At 41.9% G+C, this 23,798-nt stretch overlaps 1 protein-coding gene across 3 annotated transcripts in view; it reads right to left on the bottom strand.

Annotated features, from left to right (window-relative positions):
* Positions 1–23,798, bottom strand: part of FLT3 (fms related tyrosine kinase 3) — a 35,985-nt gene extending 12,187 nt beyond the window's left edge. For 2 of the 3 annotated variants that reach the window (XM_021378768.1, XM_021378776.1), the window contains exons 1-10: positions 22,709–23,791; positions 15,148–15,272; positions 13,387–13,589; positions 12,800–12,915; positions 10,694–10,811; positions 9,614–9,765; positions 8,914–9,053; positions 8,681–8,834; positions 4,236–4,401; positions 415–521 (exon numbers count right to left, since the gene is read on the bottom strand). In XM_021378768.1, coding sequence (XP_021234443.1) covers positions 415–521; positions 4,236–4,401; positions 8,681–8,834; positions 8,914–9,053; positions 9,614–9,765; positions 10,694–10,811; positions 12,800–12,915; positions 13,387–13,589; positions 15,148–15,272; positions 22,709–22,853 — 1,426 coding nt within the window. In that variant the 5' untranslated portion in view covers positions 22,854–23,791. Of the gene's footprint in view, positions 1–414; positions 522–4,235; positions 4,402–8,680; positions 8,835–8,913; positions 9,054–9,613; positions 9,766–10,693; positions 10,812–12,799; positions 12,916–13,386; positions 13,590–15,147; positions 15,273–22,708 lie in introns of all 3 variants that reach the window. The other variant, XM_021378758.1, reaches the window with a different exon arrangement.

The following is a 23,798-nucleotide window of genomic DNA, read 5'->3' as shown; positions in this document are numbered from 1 at the left end:
TTCACTACCACTCTCTGGGCCCGGCCCTCCAGCCGGTTCTTTACCCAGCAAGAGTGTACCTGTCCAAGCCATGGGCTGCCAGCTTCTCCAGGAGAATTCTGTGGGAGACAGTGTCGAAGGCTTTGCTGAAGTCTAGGTAGACTATGTCAACAGCCTTTCCCTCATCCACCAGGAGTGTCACTCGATCATAGAATTCAGTATCTAGTCAGAGATCACTCTGAAGTTTAAGTCACCTAAGCTCAAAATGGATGGAGATAATGAACATTTAATTGTGTCTCTTCTGTTGTATGACACAGCAAAAGGGAAAAACAACATCTAACCTCCATCTACATCAGTGACAAACCCTAACTGAGAGATCAAAGTTCTCCCTCTCAGATTTGGCCACATCGTTACCGGGATCCTTTGGTCACTTACTTCTCACATGCAAAGTGAATTTTTTCGTCATGACTGTATCATCATTTTCAGCATAAAATATATATATCCCAGAACGGTGCTGATGATTGCAGAACTTTGACGAAATGCTGTGCAGCAAAGAAAAGGAGGGAAAAGGACAAAAGATTTTTGATGTAGTAAATATTCATATACATGTTTGAAACAATTCAATGCCTTCTAATGATGAATCTAGACTAAATTATTAACATTAATCCAGAAAGAATGTAAATGTCTCAGAGGATTTGTTTCTCCCTGCAGTACTGATTTCACCTTGCAATTTTCCTCACATTTTCTTGAGTGCATTTGGGCTGTAAGGTTGTGATTTTGTGACCAGTCCATTGGAAGACAAGGTATATAATACATGCCGGTGCAGATGCTAAGATCAGCAAAGGTTCAAGCTCTCTACTCTCTGAAGGATTTCTATGTGAGCTTCTACCGGATACAATAAAAAGCATTACAAAATAACAGCTAGATAGTTAGGATCATTCAAGATAAACCTCTCCAGATCAGAAGATCTAATGGAAACTCAGAAATAAGTTCATCATCTGAAGCTCAGTTTCAATGAGAGAAAGAATCGAGATATTTCTGCAGGAGGCAGCCTTCTGCTAACCACTATGGCCTGTGGCCCAATGGATGGTAAGAAACCAAGACCCAAACCTGCAGGAAGACGGCTGTGACAGTGGAAATGGTGAGGGAGAGCTCTAACAAGTCCCCGTGCAGAAACTATTAACAGAAGACTACAATGAAATAAAGATTGATGAATGACTGACCTATTTAGTGGAAGGGAAAGGGGAATATCATCGTACAGTGTTGGAATCCGTTTTTGTCCTTTTGGTTAGGTTATTTTTGTCAGAATGATTGTCAGATTTAAATGGCAGATTTTGCAGTTCATCAGTGTTAGAAGATAACTTAAGAAAAACTCTTAGGTTTAATTGTTGGCATTTTGAGTGCAGTTGTTTTGATTGACTGCTAATGAAACTGGTTAGCAGACAATTTCTTCGTGAAATGAAAGCAGCTGCAGTAGGGCTACAAAGATAGGGAAGGTTCTAGGGGACAAGACGTATGAGGAGTGGCTGATGGTCAGCCCAGAGCAGAGCAGGCTGAGGGAAGGCTTCCTGGCAGCTGCAGCTCCTCACAGGGAGCGGAGGGGCAGCGCTGAGCTCTGCTCTCTGGGACAGCGACAGGACCCGAGGGAACGGCATGGAGCTGTGTCAGGGGAGGGGCAGGTGGGGGTTAGGGAAAGGGTCTGCACCAGAGGTCGGTGGGCATGGAACAGGCTGCCCAGGGCAGTGGGCACGGCCCCAAGCTGCCGGAGCTCAGGGAGCATTTGGGCAGCGCTCTCAGATGTAGGGGTTGGATTTTGGATGGTGCTGTGAGGAGTCAGGGATTGGACTCAATGATCCTTGTGGGTTCCTTCCAACTCAGGATATTCTATGATTCTATGATTCTAGGGAGTTGGAAGCAGATATTGGAAAGAGCATACCAGCAATAGAAAATTGAGAGAAAGCAGTAATTAGCTTAGAAAAAGAAATCTAGAAAATTAAAAACTGAAACTCAGTGATTTTTCTGAGGTCAGATCCCTTTTAAGCTGTCCCAAAATAGATGCCAAAGGCATGGCAAACAACAAACCATTTGCTGCTTTTGAAATCCTAGGTCTGAAGGATTAAATCCTAATGAAATAATGAGAAAATCATTAAAAAGGAATGCCTTAGATACCTGAGAATCTAAGGGGATATGAGATAAATAATATAAATCTAACAGAAGTCATTATGTATATGAAAACTCATTTGCTTTTAGGGGGAAGTGAAAATCATCAGTGTGATAGAACACAGAGATAACAAAAGCAGATAGAAAATGGAAATTTTGAAGCAGTCTCTGAAAGCATAAGGGCACTGACAGAGAGATGAATCACTGAGACTTGAAATCAAAAGCTAAAGAAGGGGTCAGAGTTAATTAATAAAATTTAATGCGATCTGTAATCAGGAAGAACAGCTTGATAAGGAAATGACAGAAATCAGAAAAGGAAAAAACAGGAAATGAAAAAGGATATGAAAGGAGTAAAGTAGAAGTGTTAAGAGATGGGATTACACAGACGTCAACTACAGTGAGCCAAGTTAGACTCAGAATAAGTTAAGGTATGTGTTGATGTTTTTCATGCTGTTTTGAGAAATCTTCTGCTTTAAAATTATGTCCAGACCTCCAGAGGTACAGCTTGTAGGCAGAATTCCCTCACCTCGTTCCCCTTACCACTTCTAGAGACACCAAGCTGAACAAAACCTCTTCCTGGGCAAGCTCCAGCAGTGTGGGGCTGCAGGTAGGAACTGTTCTCCAGCCCCATTGGGCCACAGAGGTTGTCTGAGGTGACACATGCATGGAGGCCACCAGCAGCTGCACTCGTCTGATTAATGGGTTACCTAAGCTATGTCAAATCTCTCAAAGTTGTTATTGTTGGTTCCTGCCACAGCACCTCCTTCTTATCTGGACTGAATTACATCAGCTGCCAAGAGTCTGAGAAAAAATGACCCCTACTCTTAACAAGTCCACGAGAGCCACTAAGCAAATAAATTTGGCATTCTCAGGCAAGGATGAGCAAATTCTAATGGCTGTCCCACGAGACCTCATTTCCAAACTCAGTCTTGACCACAAAGAACAGACCTGCCTAGCCCATGTCAGGCATGGAGATTAGTCACTGGCACTATCGAAGTTTGATGACAGCCCTCACTTTATCAGCAGGGACAGAGTTCCTGTGGCCACTGCCAGGAGATGACAATTTACTGATCTCCACTGAAGTGTCTCTGAAACATGCGGAGGTCTGACTCCAGTATCCTTCTGATGCGATGAATAGGCCAGTCTGTTGTGAAGACAACTTGGAAAACTAGTGGATATGATCAAATGTACTAAAATACTATGGAAATAAAGCAAAAAAAAAAAAAAAAGTGAAATCAAGGCTGTGACACAGTTTTAAGCAGATGATAAGAGATATTTTAAGAATATGTGATGAAATTAGCGCGGGTGGATTAACATCTGCCTGCATCTTGCTTTGTTTTAAAGCTAAAACTTCACAAGAGCAGCTTGGCTTTATTTTCACTAAGGTGAATAAGAGCTGCTACCTTGAAAGTGTGGGACTACTCTGAAAGAAACTCTGAAGGAAATCAGATAATCTTATCAAGAGATTAGAAAGCCTGGGGAATTGAGAAAACATTAGCCTTAAATAGGACTTGTGCCAGAACTTCATTTTAGGAAATAACAGAAAAGGTAGATAAATAACAGGTTTATTCACAACATGTTTTGCAACAATGGAAGAATACATGACCTAGGTAATTAGCAGAACGGTATGTTTCTGTGGCACAGGCAGAGCTGAACAGATCTGGAGGCTGCCTGGGAAACTACAGGGCCCTGGGCTTGATTTGAGCAATAGCAAAGATACTGGGAACATCATCAAGAACAGGATGACAGAAGGGGAACACATAGAACTTGAGATCCCGCGTGAATACTGCAAAAGAGATGTAACTGAGAAATATGTCAGAGAGAAAGAGAATGGCAAAATGTTTATAATCTGAAAAGTTACATAACTTACCAATGGGTTTATTATATCATGGAGAACAAAGAGATTGTATAAGTTATCTAAACAAATTGCTGTTGAAAGCCAAACTACCACTGGACTACCATTTGTTAACATGGCTTTATCACCTGGCCCACCCACATATTAAAAAATACAAAGAGAGTGTGAAATACAGATGATAATCAGTTCAAATAAGGCATAAAATGGAAACATTTGAAATGATATCAAAATATTCCAGTACCTGTGTCCATCCTCACTGTAACTTTGCTTACATGGAAATGTTTTCTGGGAAAACAGCCACATGCATTTAACTGGTGGATATGCTGTAAAGTTAACTTCAAAGCAAAACTCTTCATCGCCAATTTCAAAATCTTCTCTAGAGTCAGTTACATTTATAAATCCCTTTTCTGAAAAAGAGACAATATTGATATTATGTTAAAAAGGCTGAACTGGTTAATGTATGAGTTCTGACATCTGTATTTTTTTTGCTTTAGTAGTCACAAGTGAAAAAAAGCACCCTGTCACATCACAAAAGGCATCCTGTTAATCAAAAGAAGATAATGCTTCAAAAGTGGTATTGCAGTGATGTCACTGCGTTCTGCCGAGCCTGTGTGATATCTGCTGGACTTGCAGATATGTGACAGGCATTTGGTCAGATGAGAGCCCTTCCAAAATGCTCCAACATTTCTGCTTTACCCACCCTACAGAGCCTCAGGTCCAGTAACTCCATTATTTTATCTTTGTTTGCCTTAGGCGTGTGTTCCAGGTGTTAACAGCTGCATCTGACAGGGAACAAAACCATGTGGCACCACCAGCATAACCAGATGTTGATAGTCACTGTTTCTCTTCCCCTGAAATGAGCTGAAGAGTTTGTAAATAAGTTTTATATCTGTTCATTTATTTCTCTATCTAAATTATAACTATTTGATGAAAGTCAACGAGAACATGAGAAAGCACTCTGAAGGTGTGCACTGAACATGTACTGCTGGTATTTTCCTTGCTTGGGTGAGATTTGTTTCACCTATTGGAGCTGTCTGAAGTTCAGTGACACACCTAAGCATCCTCATTTAGACCTCTGATACATTCAGTGGAATACGGCAGGCATGTCTGGATATATCACATCCTAAAACAGAAGATAACAAAGATATACTGAAGCGTTCTCTGGAAATACTTGCCTCATGCCACTGACTGCTGGAGGAACCTAAGTCACTGCTGGGGCTAGATGTCTCATGAGCTGCAATGAATTCCACCCAAAGAGACTGAACAGCAGGCGTATGTGGGAGGCAACAGTCCTAATGGCATCAGCAGAGCTGGGATCAGCTCTGTAAAGATCATAGAATTGTAGATTTTAGAAGTGACCTCTGGAGATGCTCAGAGCAGGTCCAACTAGACAAGGCTGCCTAGACCTGTTGAGTTTGGACTTCAGGGAAACTTGTGCCAGTGTTAAATTAGCCACATGGAGAAAAAAGTGCACTGTCGAAATATTAATGGACTGGGATTTCTCTTTAGAGTGATTTTCTTTCAGTTGTAACCCTCTATTGTTTTTGGCATGTTTTGTCTCTGTCTAACTGACCGGTTTAAAAAATGCTATCCGGAAACTCCCATGCAAACCACAAAAATTTCAGTATTTTAAAACAAGAAGCAATCCTTTTCATGACTATTCTCCTCCTTTTTTATACTGAAGCTTTATTGGTTTTATAAATTAGACCTTCATCTTTTGAATGCTCCTTTGGAATTCATCTTTCCATGTCCAAGGTCATCTGTATGCACAGTTAACAATACAGCCCGCCAAGAGTGAGGGCTTCCTCCAGGTCCCACACAGGGACCTCAGAGCAGGAAAAAAACAGAAGAAGTAATTTCTTTCTTGAAGCAGAAATAAACTCTCATTTTTACCTTGCCTTACCATTTTTTTTGGCATGTTTAAGTGTGTTTCTACCAGAAAAATAGTGAAGGTGATTATTTAATGATAGAGAGGTGCGCTGAAGTTGTTGAGGCTGGAATCAAAATTTTTGTGCCGCTGCATTTTTTGTGTTTGTTTATTTAACACTTTAAACCTAATATATGTTGCAAAATATCTTGCATATTCCCAAATACATACTGCATACTGCTAAAAATTCTTTATCCAGCACTGGTTGAAATTGAAGATAAGACCTGTGGAAACACTGAGCCTTGCAGCTGCAGTTGTTGGCATGACCTCTGTTTAGCTTTCAGTGTCTAACCACCCTGCCTGACTTGACCAGCTAAGGAGGATGAGATAAGCTGCTGAAGTATCAAGTAGCAAAGAGCAAGCAAGATGTGTCTGGTTATGAGGCATTAGAGACTAGAAGGCCATCCATCAGAGTAGCGGTGTTAGGCAAACTCCCTAGGCAATGCAGAGTGTCCCAGTTTCTTGGTAAAGTTACATCACCACCAATCCCAGTGTAGCTATGGGTGCAGATTCATGAATAGTGATGGTTTGAAAGTAGGACACCAACCATTTCAGAGGTTGCTAGCCTGTAACACAGACAACTGAATGAAATTTCTATAGGTATTTCTGATGAAAATGAACCTGATGTACTAGCACAGATCGACTCTAGCAATGGCTGTCATTAATATATTAGGCTAAAATCTGTGATACATCAGAATTATTGCACATGATGTCCCTGTATAACCATGGAAAGGGAAGTGTGACTGATAGCTAACTCCTCACATTAATCCACCATGTAAGCAAACAGATCTTTTCAAAGCAAAGCCAAGGAGTCCCCAGAGGTTTCACATGCATAAAGTGGTATCAGGGAGGGTACAACTCCCATAGGTTGGCATGCACAGATCAAAAATGTGATGAAAACAAAATTTAAGTTACAAATGTACAACCTTCCACGGGGAATAACTCACATGTCCCCTGTCAATACGATACTTAGATCAGAGAGTTTAGGGATCCAAGGAGCTGGTATTTCTGAAATGAGTACTGGTACTAGAGAAATAAGAGGATCTTGCCCTACCCAGGTATCATGCTCAATTATTGTAAATCATTGCAGAACTTTCTGCTCAGAAGTAGGCAGAAGCTAAAAAAGGATATGGCACTGGAAATGTCATTTCTGAAGACGCCAGAGTAAGTATTCTCACTTCCTACCACCCCAGCTTAGGCGTTACAAACTCTGAGAGTAGCTGTACCTAAGATCAGGGTAGTGATGGATGCTTCAGAGAGCCTTGTTCTTGGGGCTGGAGAGCCCAACTCCATGCACAGCTGTCACAAAATGGCTCCCAACACTGACTTCAGCAGTATTGCACAGGCTACAGCTTTCCTTTTTGTGCCTGATTTTCAGATCTATGCCTAGTTAGCGTATTATCTCCACCTGAGAAATAAAGTTTGCTGCTGAGGCTGTTATGGGATAACTCTGAGACTGCTGGCTTTTAGATAAACATGTTGCCTAAGTAGAATGGAGTTTCCTTTGATAAATTTGAGATTTTTTGAATTTTCAGGCCTTGCGTATCTTGGTGCTAGGAGAACGGTTCATTTCAGTGCCTGAGAAGCAGAAGACAAATGCACCAGCCAGTAACACAGCAGCAGCTGTCTCTGGAGCTTCAGGTTTTCCTTCCTACCATCACAGCTGCAGCAGCTCTCTTGTGAGCCGGTTTGCCAGCTCTGTCATCATGAGCTGTTCATGATCTCTTGGTGCTCTGTTCACACTTCATGCAAAAGTTTTCATTCTGCGTCTAGTTCCACTGGTAACTGACCTAGAATTCTTCCACAGATTTTCTTTTCCCTAAATAATTTGGCAAACTCAAATGGCCATTTGTCAGTCATTCCCTTGCCATAGAAGGAAATGGACCTTTCTCTTCTGTTCTGCATCTTAAGTGAGAAAGCCACCTCCAAGAGACTTACAATTGCTTGATTGCTTCCCAGTAGACCCAGGTTAGGCCTGATGCAAACTTTCTATCTGCTTTTTTTCTGTGTTGCAGCAATGAGCCCCTGAAAGGACCATGCTTGCAGGTGGGGTGGAGATTCCCTACCAGGCAGATGCAGATGGAGGATGTGGTGAGGAGACTGAGATCATGGCTACAACTTTCCAAAACTCAGGGTGGAGTCATAGCAGAACATTTCTGTATCACAGTAGTTGAGACCAGCTGGTGGTCTCCAGACAGTGGCCAAACTAATATACAAAGCATTAATAGCTGAACACAGGGACAGGTCATGCTCATGATATTCTTTGCCAGCTCCAGATATGGTGTGTTCTGACAGGCTTTTCTCCTAGTTGTCTGTATGCTCTGCAGCTGCCTACATCTGACTTGGTAGCATAGAGATTCCTCTGCCCAGATGCCCCAGGGCAAAACTCCCAGTAGCTTACTGTCACACTGGCTGGGAGACTCCTACAACATGAGCTGAATCCCAGCCTGCGTTTCAAGAAATAACCACGAAACCTCCCAACAGTGCCTGTTCATTTCACCTCTAAAAGCACTGTCTTTTAATGAGAATTCTTTGGAAAGCATTTTGGAAAGAAAAAGTTTGTTATCCTCAGGAACCTGAATGACTCAGTTCAGATTAATCTCTTGGCTTTCCTAGTCTGTTGGTAAGTGCAAACAGGATTTTTTCCGTAGAAATCACTATGAACACATGCTTCACACCTGCAAGCAAGGAACTGCTATGCTGAAAACAAAGGAAAGCAGCCAGCCCAGGGACAAAATTAACACTGGGGTTGGAATTACCTAAAACAGTAACCAAAGCAGTTTGATTTGGATGAGCCGTAGAAGAGCAGGTATAACGTCCGCTGTCGCCTTTTCTTGCTACTGAAGTAAACATGTACTGGATCCGAATGGCCGAGAGGTCTGTTTGGTACTCCAACCCTCCAAATTGGCGACTCTGGATGTCAACAGAGATTTCCTTTTAATCACTTGATGGTGCCTAGTGTTGCTCATTTTAAAACGTATCGTTTTCTTACCTGCTGCACTTCTTTGTTTTCAAAAGATAAATTTATTCTGAATTTGTAATTACGATAAACAGCTCTGCATCTGATCAGCAGTGGTTCCCCAACTTTGAGAAGTAACTCAGGCAAAGGTGCCGCTCGTCTTTCACTTAAATCTACAAGACGAAGCATAGTCATGAAAAAACAGCCTAGAAAAATGCTCACTTAAATAAATGTTTGTTCTTCTAATGCTGTATAGACATCCATTGTAATGATAATTAGAATTTGAGAAAATTACTCATTGACCATGAAATCAGTAAATTTGATGGATTTAGATGTTTCAAACCCAATGTTTGTCGACATTTACAAGCTGAATGTATAGCACAGTTCAGCGCAGTGTTTAGCTCAAGTTAGGTTTATTTAAAAAAAAAAAGACAAGAAAACAAAAATTTGTACGTTTTAAGGACATTTTGAAGCACGTTCACTGCAACAGAGTCCTAAAAGCATGCAAAAATGGACAATAGCTCTTTAGGAAAGGCGAGACACTTTTTACAGAGATCACAAATAGCTATAAGAATTGAGGATTAAATACAAGACAGAGCAATCACATTCACTGTTAGATTTGCTCCAGTGGTTGCAAACAGCTTAGTCCAGAAAGCGTACTCAGGCAAGCAGTGCAACCAACTCCAGTGGCAGGATCCAGCTTACACATAGAGGAACCCTAGGGGGAAGTTACCTATAGTAAAGAGGCTGGTGCATTCTCTGCCCAGGTCATTAGCTGCACAGCACCATATATAGGTTTCAAACAATTCACTCTGATGTAATTCATATTGTACCTTCTGTATGCCATCTATTTCTCCATTTTCTTGATGCATTTTATTAAGGCAACTGTAATTACAAGCACAATTATTCATTGACTCATTTGGTTAACCTCAAGCGAATAAATCTGATGAATCTCCAAGCCATGAGAACATGCAAACAATAGTGGGAAAACTGGATCTTACGCAGCAGAATAAAAAGGAACTAGGAAGGGCAAAGATAAGAAAATAAAAATGTCACAGCCTAGGCATAAGGATGACCTGAAATGACCCGAATATACTGAAAATGGTGCATGAATGGGTAATTCTATAACTAAATAGGGAAATCATATAGGTTGGGCTTTCACATCACATCCCTGAATTCATGATGATGGGAGCTTCTGCAAATCCAGCAGAAGTGAAATCCCAGATCCCAAACTGCCACACAACGGAGAAAGGCATTGCCTGTGGCCAGGGTATGAAACACACCGAGGGCTGTTTTCTTTGAGCTTGTGTGCCGCTTACTTGAGCACATTCTTTCACACAGTGAAAGAATCAATCAAATACGTTAATAGAATGAGAAAAAATCATGTAGATAGGAAAAATATGATTCTCTATAACATCTCCCCAGCTTTAATGCAAGCATATATATTTTTAAAAGAAGTGAAAAAACTAGAGAGAAAGGAGATACTTTTGATTTGTTCTGGTGACATTAAAATACCAAAATCTGGAGCAACATTTCCAAGCCAAAAGCTGGAGGTTTCCAAAAGAGTGCAACAGCCAACATTTCTGAGAAATATGTGCTCCCACGTTCCAACAGTGAGTCATGCAGACACATGGGTGTGCAGCCCAGCAGAGCCCACTGGGTCCTCCTGCAAACATGCTGACCCAAAGTTCTTCTTCAGTTATACAGCCAACTCACCAGGCAGACCTACCAGTACAAAGTCTTTCCCTTCCTCATCAGAAGATGGTAAGCTTTCAGTCTAGAGGTTCATTATGTATAAAAACCTGTGCTGTACCTCTTTTCATGTGTTTTGCAAAATGTCCACTTCACAGAGGGCTGGGGGTAGCTCTCTGATATGCACTCTATAACATCCAGTTTTTCGGATATCCTGAAATAGGGTTTGCCTGGTTTACCTGTTAAAACAGTTTTAACAACTGTTAAAAATCAGCTGTTTAAAAATGTTGAAATAATTATTGAGCAGACAGTGCCTTGCTTATTTCACAGTACATGAAATCACGGAGATGGAACTTCCTTCATGAGGTTTCAGTGCTGGGGGAAAATGAACTGATTCTCCCTTGAGCATATTGAGGGTTGGTCTCAGGAGCTTTTCAGTCTTGATTTGCTAAATGCACAAATTCTCCACTATCAGATACTTGCACCAGATAATTATCCCGAGGCTGACACCTTGCTGTTATGCTGGTGTTAATGTGCTGGTGTTAACTGGCTGAGGCTGCCAGTCACCACACGGGAAGGAGCACAAACACCTTTGGAAACCACATCCCAAGCCCCTGGCCTTTGGTGGAGCAGCTGTTGAGCCTACAAAATCTCAGCTCCAGATAGGATTGTCGCATCCAGGTCAGACACAATGGAGGAACAGCAGGGGACAATGACTTCTGATCAGCAGCAGGTTTCTCCACGTAAGTCATTACATTACAACTTCCACTCAAGAGACTGACATTTTCTTTAGAGTCCTGCTTTCATTTCCGGCATAGTGACACGTTAAGGTGAAACTAATACTTTTGGCTTTTTAATTTCTTTGTTCATTTCTCTCTTATAAGCTTGGCCCAGAGGGCTTTTTTTTACCTATAGAGATTCACATCTCAGTTGAAGGGTTCACATCTAGCCTGAAGGATTTTATGAGATGTAATTATGGCATTAGATTCACAGGAGCAGATAATGCAATCCAAGGAATTGATATGGAAAGTATCTTTACTGAGACTGTTTTGAACTGCTCTCGTTTGCACATGTAATAACATTTTTTTACCTCTAAAGTCTAATTGATGTGGTAGTGAAAGTAAATTTTAATCAAAGTTTAATACCCTGTCCCCTCAATGAAGCTCTTAAAATTGTAATTGGGACACACATTAGGTCTTCAGATAAAATAAGGAGAAGCTGGAGGTGACAGTTCAGGCATCTGAGAGTGAAAAAAGTCAATTAGAAGAAATACTTTAGAAGTAAATAAAGAAGGCATAAAAATGTTGATTAAATGTCGATTAGTCACAGTTTATTAGAAACAAGGCAAGTAATAATGCTTGTTATTAAATCTGTCTCTAAATGGGCTTGGTCCTAACAACTTTGTCAGAATTTTAGCTCTTTGGATTGATTTTTTGCTTTCTTTTCCTTAACACTTCTAAAATTTCTGAATTTTATATTTAAATTTGAGCCTTTACAGATAAAACAATGTGTTACTTCCTGTTTGTTAAAAAAAGCCATTTCATTTTGAGTCTTGAAAAAAATGTTCTTGGACAACTCTAGTAGGAAATGGAAAACTGAACTTTGTTACAGCAGTTGCCTTTGTCTCAGGGATGTCCCCTGTGTGGATCTTGAGGAAATTCAACCAAATCTGCAAAGCTGCAGCTTGCACACACTCTGACATGTCTTGCTGGGCTCAGCAGTTACAGTGCCAGCTCCTCGTGCACCACCGTGCTGAGCAGCTGCAGGGCTGGTGTATTTCACCCTGGGACCACTGAGAACAAATAAATGCAGATGCAAGCAAAAGGCAGCCCACAAGCTTTGAGAGCATACAACAGCCACCCTTCATCTGTCTCTTTTGGCACAGAGGGAAATCTCTCAGAGTGGAGAAGAGGGCTGTTGCACATCTACATCTTTATTTGCTCATTTGCCTGTTTATCGACAAATGAAAGCTGACTTGCATGCAGTAAGGCAGTTTGTGGTTTTGACTTCGGCCACTGAAGACAGCCACAAGTCCTGTGCAGACCTAGGAAGGCATTTGAAGCACTAACTTGAGAGAAGTAGCACCCAACGTGAGGCTGAGCAGGCAAGAAGAGGTGTTTGGGAAGATAAATGCCCCATGAAGAAAGGTGGAAGCCTGACTTCTTTGGGTGACCTCAAGCCTCTCCTCTTGGACCTGCTGATGGAGTGAATCCTGAGACATACTTACTTCGGATGAGAACAGGAATAATGATGGTGTAATTGCTGTTTTTACTGATGACTGAGAGAGAGTATTTTCCAGCTTGTGTTTCTCTTACTTGAGAAAAAGACAAAGAAGTAACATACCTATAAAACAGGAGATAAAGTCATCTCTATTATCTGGACGGTAATATGCAGCAGACACAATAAAAGTATCTGCTCCATTAGCTCCATGCTTGACAGCATGAAAAACTATTCAGAAATAACAGCACTCTTTATTTACATAGCACCCTTTGCCCTAAAGTGTTTTCATCTATCTTCCTACACATGCAGCACATAGGTCCTTACAACCCCAAGTACCCAAATGCATGCCTAATCCTGAGCAGCGGGAAGACGGATTTAGGACAGCTGGGGAAATCCACAGGGAAGTGCTCTACCTACAGTCCCATCCCAGAACCCCTGCAGGTGGAGGCAATAACCTTCACTTGATGACAAGATTTAAAAAGTTAATGTATAACACGAAATTATTCACAAGCAAAGTCACTCAGAACATATGTTTGTATCCTAGGAGAAATGATCCCTTCCATGTTCTTTGGTCCAGTACAACTCTTGACTTACTGGTTATTTGAATCCAGTGAAGGTTCACAAGCTTGGATTTCTTTAAAAAACCAACGGCATGAAATGATCTCTGAAATGTTCATTATTACTCTTAATTCAATATCTTCAAACACATTAGCTTCCACTTTTTTAATTGGTTCATAGATCTTCTCTGTTCCCTGAGAATTCAAATGGCACTCAAGATCTTCCAAAGTATTAGAGATCTGCAATGCAAGAGAACAGATTGCGTGTATTAAGTAGCAATTAGCTTTATTTGCTATTTCATATTCAAATATTTTTAAAGGATGTTCTTCTGGAAAAGTTTTCATAAATTAACAATGCCTTTTAATTCCCAAATATAAATAGAAGTTGCAGTAAAATAACACCTTCAACATACTCTCATTTTTTTCCTACTGTCAAACATTCATAAATATGTTGAATTCTACTACACAAAGAAGCCCGATAGGATTCATGTTGCATTAGTTAATTCTGTTCTCTATAAAAGACCATCACAGATCCACTTCAGCCAGAAACATTGCAATTTCCCTTAGTGGCTATTCTCTGCTCTCATTTTTGCTTCCCTTCATGTAGAACGATAGGTAGACAGAGACGAACAATAATGAAAACATTCTCTTTGAGACTTCACTGCAAAAGCAGGGCCAGAATGTTTTTTTTAGTGTCCCACTGCTTGTCATTGTGGCATCCAGACAGATCTCAGCTCCTTGTGGGCTTCACTGGGCAGAGAATGTTTGGCCTGGGTGACTGCGTACCTTTCATTTCCTCTCCAATGCATACTGCTAAAAATGAATTGCAATCAGAAAGTTCCACAGACACTCAGATAGCTGATGGTAGGCTAATGAGTCTAAGTTTAGCTGCAGGAAGAGGTGTCGAGTAAGCAGATTCATTGAAGAACAGCCCTAGATGTCTCCCTTACTGTGCCGAGTGACATTTATCCAGTGTAAGGTTACGAAAGGACAGGGTTTTCTGCCTCCTCTGCCCCACACTGTGCTTGATCAGGTACCCTGGTGAAGGAGGAAAGGGTGTGATTCTGCTCTTTCTCATTCCTTGCTCCTTCTTTTTCCCTTTGCCCGATCTGAAAAGTACCTAGAGGTAACAGCCATGTTCCGCTTTGTCAGACGCAGGGACAGCACAGCTTTGGCTGGTGTACTGCATAGAAATGACACCTTAGGAGTTTGGTCACTTGGAAGTGGGAAAATACGTTACACAGTCAAGATCCTAAATGTTGATGAAATATTCAGGAAGCACTCTACCTGTGTCAGAAAGGATATCTAGAAAGATAGAAATATGATTACCAGTTCAGAGAAATCCAGAAGTGTTCACACATCTGACCATGTATATATGTATTTTCCTCTAACTTTCTGTAGCCATATTTGGTCTAACTTTTTATTTTGACCGTGTCATCCCCATGGATTAAAGGGTCAGGGTTCTGTGGGCTTTTGGGAAAGTATTAGAGACTAGAGGTAATGACCTTGTGTTGCACCAGGGGAAGCTCAGGTTGGATATTAGGAAAAATTTCCTCTCTGAAAGAGCGGTGAGGCACTGGAACAGACTGCCTGGGGAGGTGGTGGAGTCACTGTCCCTGGAGGTGTTCAAGAGACGTGGAGATGTGGCACTGAGGGACATCGTTTCGTGGGCATGGTGGGGATTGGTTGGTGGTTGGGCTAGATGATCTTGGAAGCCTTATCTAACTGTAACAATTCTATGATTCTATTTCTGGAGTGGACAGGAACTTTATAAGCAACTTGCTCTCTGCTAGATCACCTTGGAAGATACTGATGTCTCTTGTGTCCTTGAAGCTCCGTCTCTCCAGCTGATAAGCACACAAGTAATCTCAGATGTGCTTTGATTCATTGCAGAAGTGAAAGTCATGGCTGTCATAACAAGAACTGTAAAACAGAAGTAGAGAACAAATGGGATCGTGCCTCTCTGTCTGCTCAGGGATAAACATTTTAATAAAAATAAAACACAACAAAACTGTAGAAAGATTACCTTTTTTGTTAGAAGGCAGTAGAAATACATAACTATTTACGTGCATTTGCAGACTCTGCCTTAGTGTATCAGAACTAAATGCAAAAGTGATTTGGGGAACTTCTCAACAGCACGGATACACCACACTTTAGAATTAAGTTCCATAACATAGGGGGGTGCAGTAGGAGAAATCTGGTTCTCACTGCAGTCAGACAGACCTCTTGTTGCCGTAAGCTGAGTTAGGATTTCACAGAGACGCGTAGGCACACGCACGGAGAAGCGCCTGCCCTTCTGCTCAGTAGAAGCTCCCGCTCCGTGCCCGCGGACCCGGCCTGGCGCAGGGGGAATGCGCGGCCACGAGGGGGCGCCCCCGCCGCGCCCGGCCCCGCTCCACTGGAGGTGCCGTACAGCCGCGCTATGGGCACGGCCGGCCCCGGGCGCGCCCCGGCCAGCGACCTCAGCCCGTTCTGGCTCCTGCCTTAGAGATTTTTCTTCTTTCCTTTTCTTTATTTCTATCTTTCCTTTTTTCCTTTCCTTTTCCCTTCCTTTCTTTCCTTTTTCCTTTTTCCTCTCATCTCCTCTCTTCTTTCCTTTTTTTTCCTTTTCTTTTCTTTCCACGGGAACAACTCCTGTATATACAGTAGAAATTCCTGCAAAAGTGTTTCTTTTTGGAAGGTTACCACACCAGAAGTTGTTGCAGTGCATGACCATTTCTAATTGATCCACTGCAGGTGCCAGCAGAGGTTTTTCTGGTCGCTAACTTGCTGGCATTATGCTTCCCTGGTCCTTCTGAATCTAAAACACCTTCTCACAACAACCGAGGAAGGAAAAAGAGAGTTGCTCAATCTGCCTCAGGACATTGCTGCCAAGCCAGCCAGCTCCAGCACATTTTATCACATGCAGCAGAGAAGATTTTGTCCACAAATTAATTTTCCACTTTTTCAGTTTTTCTCAGCCCTGCCTTTTGAGGCCCCAGATGAAAACAGCTGCAAGGAAGACATTCTACATTCTTCCACATTCTTATCTACCCAGTGACTTCTCTCCCCGGCCACCACTTCCAAGAATTTCTGCTCTGTCTTGTTATGCAGTAACAAATTTTTGGTACAGCAAGCATTACCTTTTGGATAAAATTCTGCCTGTTTAATGGTAATGTATTTCTTCTTAGAGGAGGATAGTTAGCTCTGCCTATGCCTCATTGCAGCCAGCTTTAAAATCATGCAGAAATTTTAATAAAGCATAGTTGAGATGGATGAAGATTTCACGTCAGCACTGCGGATGTATTTTATACCTCTTTGTCAGAGAACAAGGCAGAGCCTTTCCCAACAGAACACATAGCTGGGACTCAGGAGAGCTACTCCTGCTTTTTTCCTGATTACCTGTAGATACGTTTGCTTCAGTGCCTCAAGTAGTAAGCTAATGATGACATGAAGTGCAGGCATACATTTCACAACACTATTACACATCCAGCTTTACTGACTGCTTCTGTCATTAAGTTTCTTGCAGACTGATATCCAAATCATGCTCTGTGATTGGTGTTTTGATTTCACCATTCATTTAAGCTGGAATGAATGACAGTCCAGTTTGACTTATACATTTCTATTGTGTTCCAGATTTTCTAGTCCTATACTTGCCCTCCTGTGAACATGAGACTTGTTGTATCTCTGGGAATGAGTTGCTTTTAGTGCAGGATTGTTCCTGTTTATGAGCAGCCCAAACCCCTATTGCTGTTTCAGGCTTCTTTTATAGTTGCTGACTGGCCCAAGCATCATATTGCTCCTTGATTTATAGATCTGCTTTGTAATCACTTCTTTGAGTGCTCAGTTTGTGTCAGTAACTCATGGCTTTAACCTGAAAATAGTTGCCACCTTAGCACGAAGCAAATGCTGAAGACTGAAGTTGTCCTGCCTCTACTGGTTTGTGGCAACCTAGGCTCAGGTGAGGAAGAACTGAAGGATTGTATTCAAATTCTTATTTGCCTTTCATTTCACTAAGAAAACTTTGCATCTACCTGCCATGTGAGTTGCAGATAAAAGCCCAGCTCAAACAGCTGAACTGTTCTTTTACTTGTTACTGTTCATTTTGTCTGCTTTGCATGGGACTAGCTGGATCAGTGAGAGCCCTTCCGCCCTGCAGAATAGCTACAGATCCCCTGCACCTTGATCCCACAGTGACTTATCTGCAGTGAGCTTGCACTCACAGGGAGCCCTCTGAAACCCACAGCTCGTGCCATTCCAGCCACTCACAATCCAGTTTACAAAGGGTAACTGGGACTGCTGAGGATACCCCTCCTTTGGAACTGGCTGAAAAGTAGCTATAAATACCTGAAGGGAGGGTGCCAGGAGGCCAGAGCCAGGCCCTGCTCAGTGGTGCCAGTGCCAGGACCAGAGGCCACAAGCACAAACTGGCACACAGGAACACTCTCTGAACACCAGGAGCACTTCTGTGCAGGTGACGAGCACTGGCACAGGCTGCCCTGAGGCTGTGGAGTCTCCTCCTTGGAGATCTTCCAAAGCTGCCTGGACATGGCTCTGGGCACCCTGCTCTGGGGTGTCCGTGCTGGAGCAGGGGTTGAGCCAGGTGGCCTCCAGAGCTCCCTTCTCACTTCAACCATCCTGTGATTCTGTGAACAAAGGGATAATTCTTTGGGTAAAGAAGCACTGGAGCAATGCCGCTACAGAATTACTCCACTAATCACAAAGTGGCTCTGGGCTGTCCTTGTTCTTGAATATCCTCTACAGGATGTTTGCTCACAGGGATGGCACATGTTTGTGCCATTAACAAGCTGGATAGGCTGAAGTAAAGCAAACAAATGTGTATCAGCTAATGACACAAGTAAGTTTGCTTTGTTTAACTCCTTTTTTTTAAACTACTCTGTGTTTAAGTACTCCGGGCTCATTACCTGACACACTCCAGCAGGTCTACCGATATCAGCGGAATTACTGCTTTCCTGCAAGCAAGAGCTACTTTAGTTAAGTACCAAAATGTAAGGGTATGACATTTCCAGCACCTCATCAACAGTGAGAAAAGGATCTGCCCAAAAGAGAAATGAAAATAGAACTCTGCAGAAAGTGAAATGATACTACTTGTCATCCTACTATTGTAAAACTTCTCTTTTATATGAAAACAAGTTTCCATAGCAGACTACGGTATACTGTCTTTCTCTTTCTGGACAGTGGGTGAGGAAGGGAACAGGGACAGCCTGAAGAGTGAGTCAGGGAAGAACAGTCAGAAAGAGGGAGAGTTAGAGAGAATAGTTTTGCTATAAAACATGAAAAGAAAAAAATGAAGCAAAGGGATTTGCTGTAAATGCTCATTGGTATTTGATACACATTTGGAAAAAATGAAAAAAAGGTCAAATACCAGTTGTTATTTTATCAGTATGAGGTTAGGGTTACAAGACAGCGGCAGTTCCCCAGTGGTTGTACAGATGTAAAATCTCATATACTTAAAGAGCACTTTGTAACAATAAAGTGTTTTTCAAATCTGTTCTTGCATTTCACCCATTAGAAAACATATCCACACAGTTAAACCCAGACTACAGAAAAAGGACTAAATATCTCTTACTTTTACAACAGCAATCCAAGCCATAACAGGTTTTCCTGTTTGTTTACACTGCACTGTTTTTCAGCAGTTTTTAAGAAGATGTCTTAGAAAAATTGGAAAGCTGTTTCTTCCTTGGAATGGGAAATAGGCACACAACATTTAGTCAGATATCAGTCTAGCTTTGTTAACCTCTTATTTCTCATGGAAGATAGAAGAGTCTAACCTTCAGACACAACAGCAGTTTTTAGGGTATTGCCTGTGTCTGAAGGTTTACAAATCCCCTTAGGAAGCATTTGGCATCATATTTCTGCTCAGAATCCCATAGCATCTTCTTAAATGTATTTCTCTCGTTAGCAATAGGGTTAATCCAAATGGGAAATAAGGTCTTCCAGCCCATTTGGGAAATGCTGCTCCTTTGTGTTTCTGAACTGATTTTTTGGTTCCTACATTCCTTTTAAAACTGTGAGATCACTGGGATTAAACAATCCTTGTCCTTTTCTAGTGCTGCTATGCAAAACCGGAATTGCTTTCTGCCTTTATTGGTTACCCACTCCCACTCTTCCACATTTTTGCTCTGTGTATGTTTTACTTTCTGATTTCAATTCCCATCAATGTTTGCTATATGTTTTCATCCCTGCCTTTTGCAATGAGCACTTCTATGAAGATTTTCAGAAAAACTAGCTCAACATATTGACCCGAAGTAGTTTTTCAGTTAAGAGCACACGACTGAGCTTATGCCATGAAGTTTTAGATCTTTTGATAGCTGCATTTTCAGAAATGCAGGAACAAGAGAAGAGGAAGCTTGGATTCAGCTCTGTGCTATACTATATTGGGGTCCTAACAGTAAGAGATGTAGAAGGGGATACTGCAGAAGGATGAGATGCCTGCAGCTCTGCTCCACTGAGCACGGTCACAGCAGCGTGCACCAATGCACTGGTGGGCATAGACTGGCTACTTGATAGCTGGAAATTTGGGGAACATGAGAAATTTTTTTGAAAAGATAGGAAAAAGTGGGAGCAAACCTCAAAATAAAAAAAAACACCAAAAGCTTTAAGTTACATTCACTTATATCAGAATATAATCCTCTCCCTGAACAATCCTTTCATCTTCAGGAGTCATCACTTCAGAAATTATGCCTTGTCCTCTGATTCATGAGATACATGGTGATAGATGACCAGGAAAATATGTTCTCCTGGGCACAACTGTGTTTCCCTGAGTAAGCAGACCACTTACCAGCCTTATCCAGTATTCACAGCTGGAGAAATCTTGCACCAAGGTTTTTGCATGTTTCAGGAAAGATATTATAGTTAGGATCAAACTGGATTCCCCTTAGGTGCTGATTGATTTCACTTCTCTGCTTGTGGTGGGGCTTGGCACCTGAACATGCCCTGGATTGCTCCCCAGATGGGTGCCAGAGAGCAGAAAGTTTACTGCTGGGACATGGACAAATCCTGCTGGCTGCTGGGTCCCATTGCTGGGACACAGATGCATCTTGCTGGGTCCCAGCCATTCTGAAGGTTCTCCTTAAAAAGGAAAAAATGTGCTGTCCTATCTCATGGTTTTTTGGGTTCTCTGCCATGTGGAAGGAACAGACACTTTTGTGTTCCACAAAGGTTTTTTTGACGTTATTGTTCCAGGGTTTTTGTGCAATCAGACACAGCACAATCTAATCCAGAGCCTGTTAGGGCCTGAGTTTGCAGTCTTTGCTCATACAAAATTTCCTCTCAGTTTTCAGCCGCGCTGAGATCTTAGCAGCTCAGAGCTTTGTTTCTCTCAGGTGCCCTGAAATTGCATATAACTCCATGAGCAGCTCTTGCTAGCAGCGGGTGCAATACGAATAAAGAGGGCAGGAACAGTTGTTAAAGAAAAGCTTCCTCCGGTGAGAAAGGTCACCAAAAGCCTCTGTTTGTCACAGTATTTCTCTTGTGAAACAAGAAACTATTTTACTGCCTCAATTCCCATCCATCCTCCCACCTCATCCACTAATGTTGTATGCTAGATAATATTATTGTTAACCACAAGCTCTTGTTTAAGACAACCAGAAAACATTAAGAAGATGAGGAACTGGAACAGTGCTTTTAATATAAATATCTGTATTTACATATATATTGTACTGTATTTGTTATTTTGTAAAGATCTTGGGATTACATTCCTTGCTGCTGGATATTATTTATTCCAGCAAATAGCACAGACAAGATGCTTTTCCTTTCTTGAAAATTCTGCAATTCTAAGCATATAATTCAAAGACAGGCCTGATGCCTTCATTCTGCACGTACTGGGCAGATTCTCCTCCAGAAGTTACTGCAGTTTGGCTTTCCTTTTGCTGGCTAAGTGTTGCAATTTCTGATGACTCTGGTTCATCATATGGATACAGGCATAGCCAATTAAAAAAAAACCCAATTTATTATTAGGGCTTGGCTCTAGACAATACATGTATTTTTACAGGTAACCCATCCATCTTTAAGAAACTGCATATAAGTCATCAAATGCTTAACAGCTTTCCATCAAAACTGCTTTGAAAAGAGTCATCTACTAGAGAGAGATCTATGGAGCTAGCAATTCTCAGGATATCTGCTGTGAGTTCCATCTTTGACTTTTCAAATCCTATCCAGCTTACACATCCCAAAGTCTTTGCTTTCTTCCCCGATATCTGCTGGCCTTTCAAGAAGTACTCCTTCCACCCTATATCCCTGCCTTGCCTAAGTAATATCTCAACACAATGTAACAGTCCTCCCTGGTAATCCTTCAGCTCTTCTCACTCCTGAGAGCTGTCTCAGCCATGCTGAGGTCTGTTCTTCACAGAGGCCTTCAGGCACCACCACATCCCAGATGCTAATTGTTTTTTTTATTCTGTTACGCAGCCAGCAGGACTAGCACAGCTCAGTTAAGAAGAAAACATAGAAATTCATCTTTGACTGCCACTACTTAGTAGTAGTATCAGTAATCATGCAAAGCAGGAGATCATAAAATACTCATTTTCATTTTACTCCACCTTCCCTTCAATACCTCATGTAGACTGTCAGACATGAATGAATAACATCTAAGAATTGCTCTTTGAAGTGAATATTATTATCCCTGTATATGGAGATGAAAATGGACCTCAAGTTGTTAAATAACTTTCCCAGGAATGCATCAGAACAAAGGAGATAAGAAAAAAAAAAACAACCACAGAAATCTTTTTTTTTTTTTTTTTGGCCCTGGATTTTGAATCAGCAAGATCATGTTTTATATGAGCAAGTCATTTATTTAAAAGCCAGAGAAAAATAGTTGGAGACATTTGAGATAAAAGCAAATGTTGTTTTATTTTCTCTTAACAGTTGAAATGTTGGCACAACTTCTCTCCAACAAACCAGAGACACTTTCTAGATATTAATATCACACCTTCTAGTTAGTTCATTCAACAACAACAAAACCTGCTGAGACACAGATGCAAATTTAAACATATTTCGGTCACAGACTATGAACCTAGAAACCTTTAGGTACATTGTTTACAGTGATCATGTCAAGCTGGTATTAATACATTTATATCAGGAATAAAAAAAAAAAATCAGTCAACTCACTACATTTAGATACTTTTTGCCCTGAGCATGAAATGCATCAGGGCAAGAGCCAGACTGGGAGATCAGGGAGATAGGACAGAGAGGAAGACACACAGAAGACAGAAGAAAAGCAGGATGGAAAATAAAAGATGCAGGAGAGAAGGAATGCATAGGAAGCCAGGGGAGAAAGAAAGGCAAGATGTGAAGGGATGCAATGAGAAGTTGGGACACAGGGAGGACAGGGTTTGAGGAGTGGGCTGAGGAGATCTTACCCGGTAGGTGCAGCAGACACACTGCCATGCTGGCGATGCCCTGCTGTCCCTGGCCCCAGTGTGTGGGACCCAGCCATGCAGGTGGTGTCTTCAGGGTACACGTCACTGCCCGCAGAGAAACCACTTCTTCAAAAGCCAGGGCCATGGTTTTGAGGCTGAGGGAAACAGCTATGTGTCAGGGAGCTGAGGGGCCTCTTTTGGGCTGAGGGATATTTCCAGCGGTGGTAAGAGCTCTTCTGTGGTGGCAGTGGGCCTTCTGCCAGACAGGGGAAGCAGCTGCCCAACCTTGGGACCTGTGCCCAGAGAGGGAATGTGGTGGTGGCCAGGGTCTGTGCTTACTCCACAGGGAAGAGAGAACTAGAGCTGCCTGCAGGAAGGCTCAAACTGAGCTCCAGATGCTCTGAGGCTGTTTCACAGATGACTTGTTCAGGGGATAAAAAATAAAGGCCTCTGGGATTGCCCATAGACACAGGCCTCCAGGGACAAAGCCATGAATGGCTGCTGGTCCCTACTCCACCTCACCCAGTACACAGCTCTTCAGCATCTGCCTTCTTGTTGCTTACTGTTTGTTGGCATGCAGAGGGTCCAACTAGTCCACTCCAGCTGGAGTTACTCTTCCCTGGTTTGTATCTAGACCTGTCCCTTCAGAGGGGCAGGCGGGGTGCTGGCTGCTGCAGCCATACATTGCATCACCTAGACAGAAAGTGGATCAGCTTCTATGGGCTAAGCTGTTGCATTGCCTCCAGCTTGCTACTTCCTCTGTGGTTGTATTTTTATTTGCTAGGGACTAAGAAATCATTCTGCAGTCGTACGGGAACTGGAAATAAATAAACAATCCTTGCCCAGAAAGCTTGCATGTAAGCAAATAAACTCAATGTCAATAGGTTGTTCTTAGAAACCTGCCAGAAATTACATCTTGAGTGGATTTGGTTGGTATTGATACTTGGAAAGGAAATAGCTTCTTTGGCATTAGGGAAGATTAAATAAAAATTTAGATGGACCACAGCTAGACAAGTATATGACATGTAAAACCAGCATAGAAAAAATTCTGCAGATAATTGCAGAAGAGAAGACTAGCACTGTTAATGGA

The sequence above is a fragment of the Numida meleagris genome, chromosome 1 (assembly GCF_002078875.1).
Source record: "Numida meleagris isolate 19003 breed g44 Domestic line chromosome 1, NumMel1.0, whole genome shotgun sequence".
NCBI lineage: Eukaryota > Metazoa > Chordata > Aves > Galliformes > Numididae > Numida > Numida meleagris.
The sequence above is the reverse complement of the archived record's forward strand: the minus strand, read 5'-3'. Positions and strand labels throughout refer to the sequence as shown.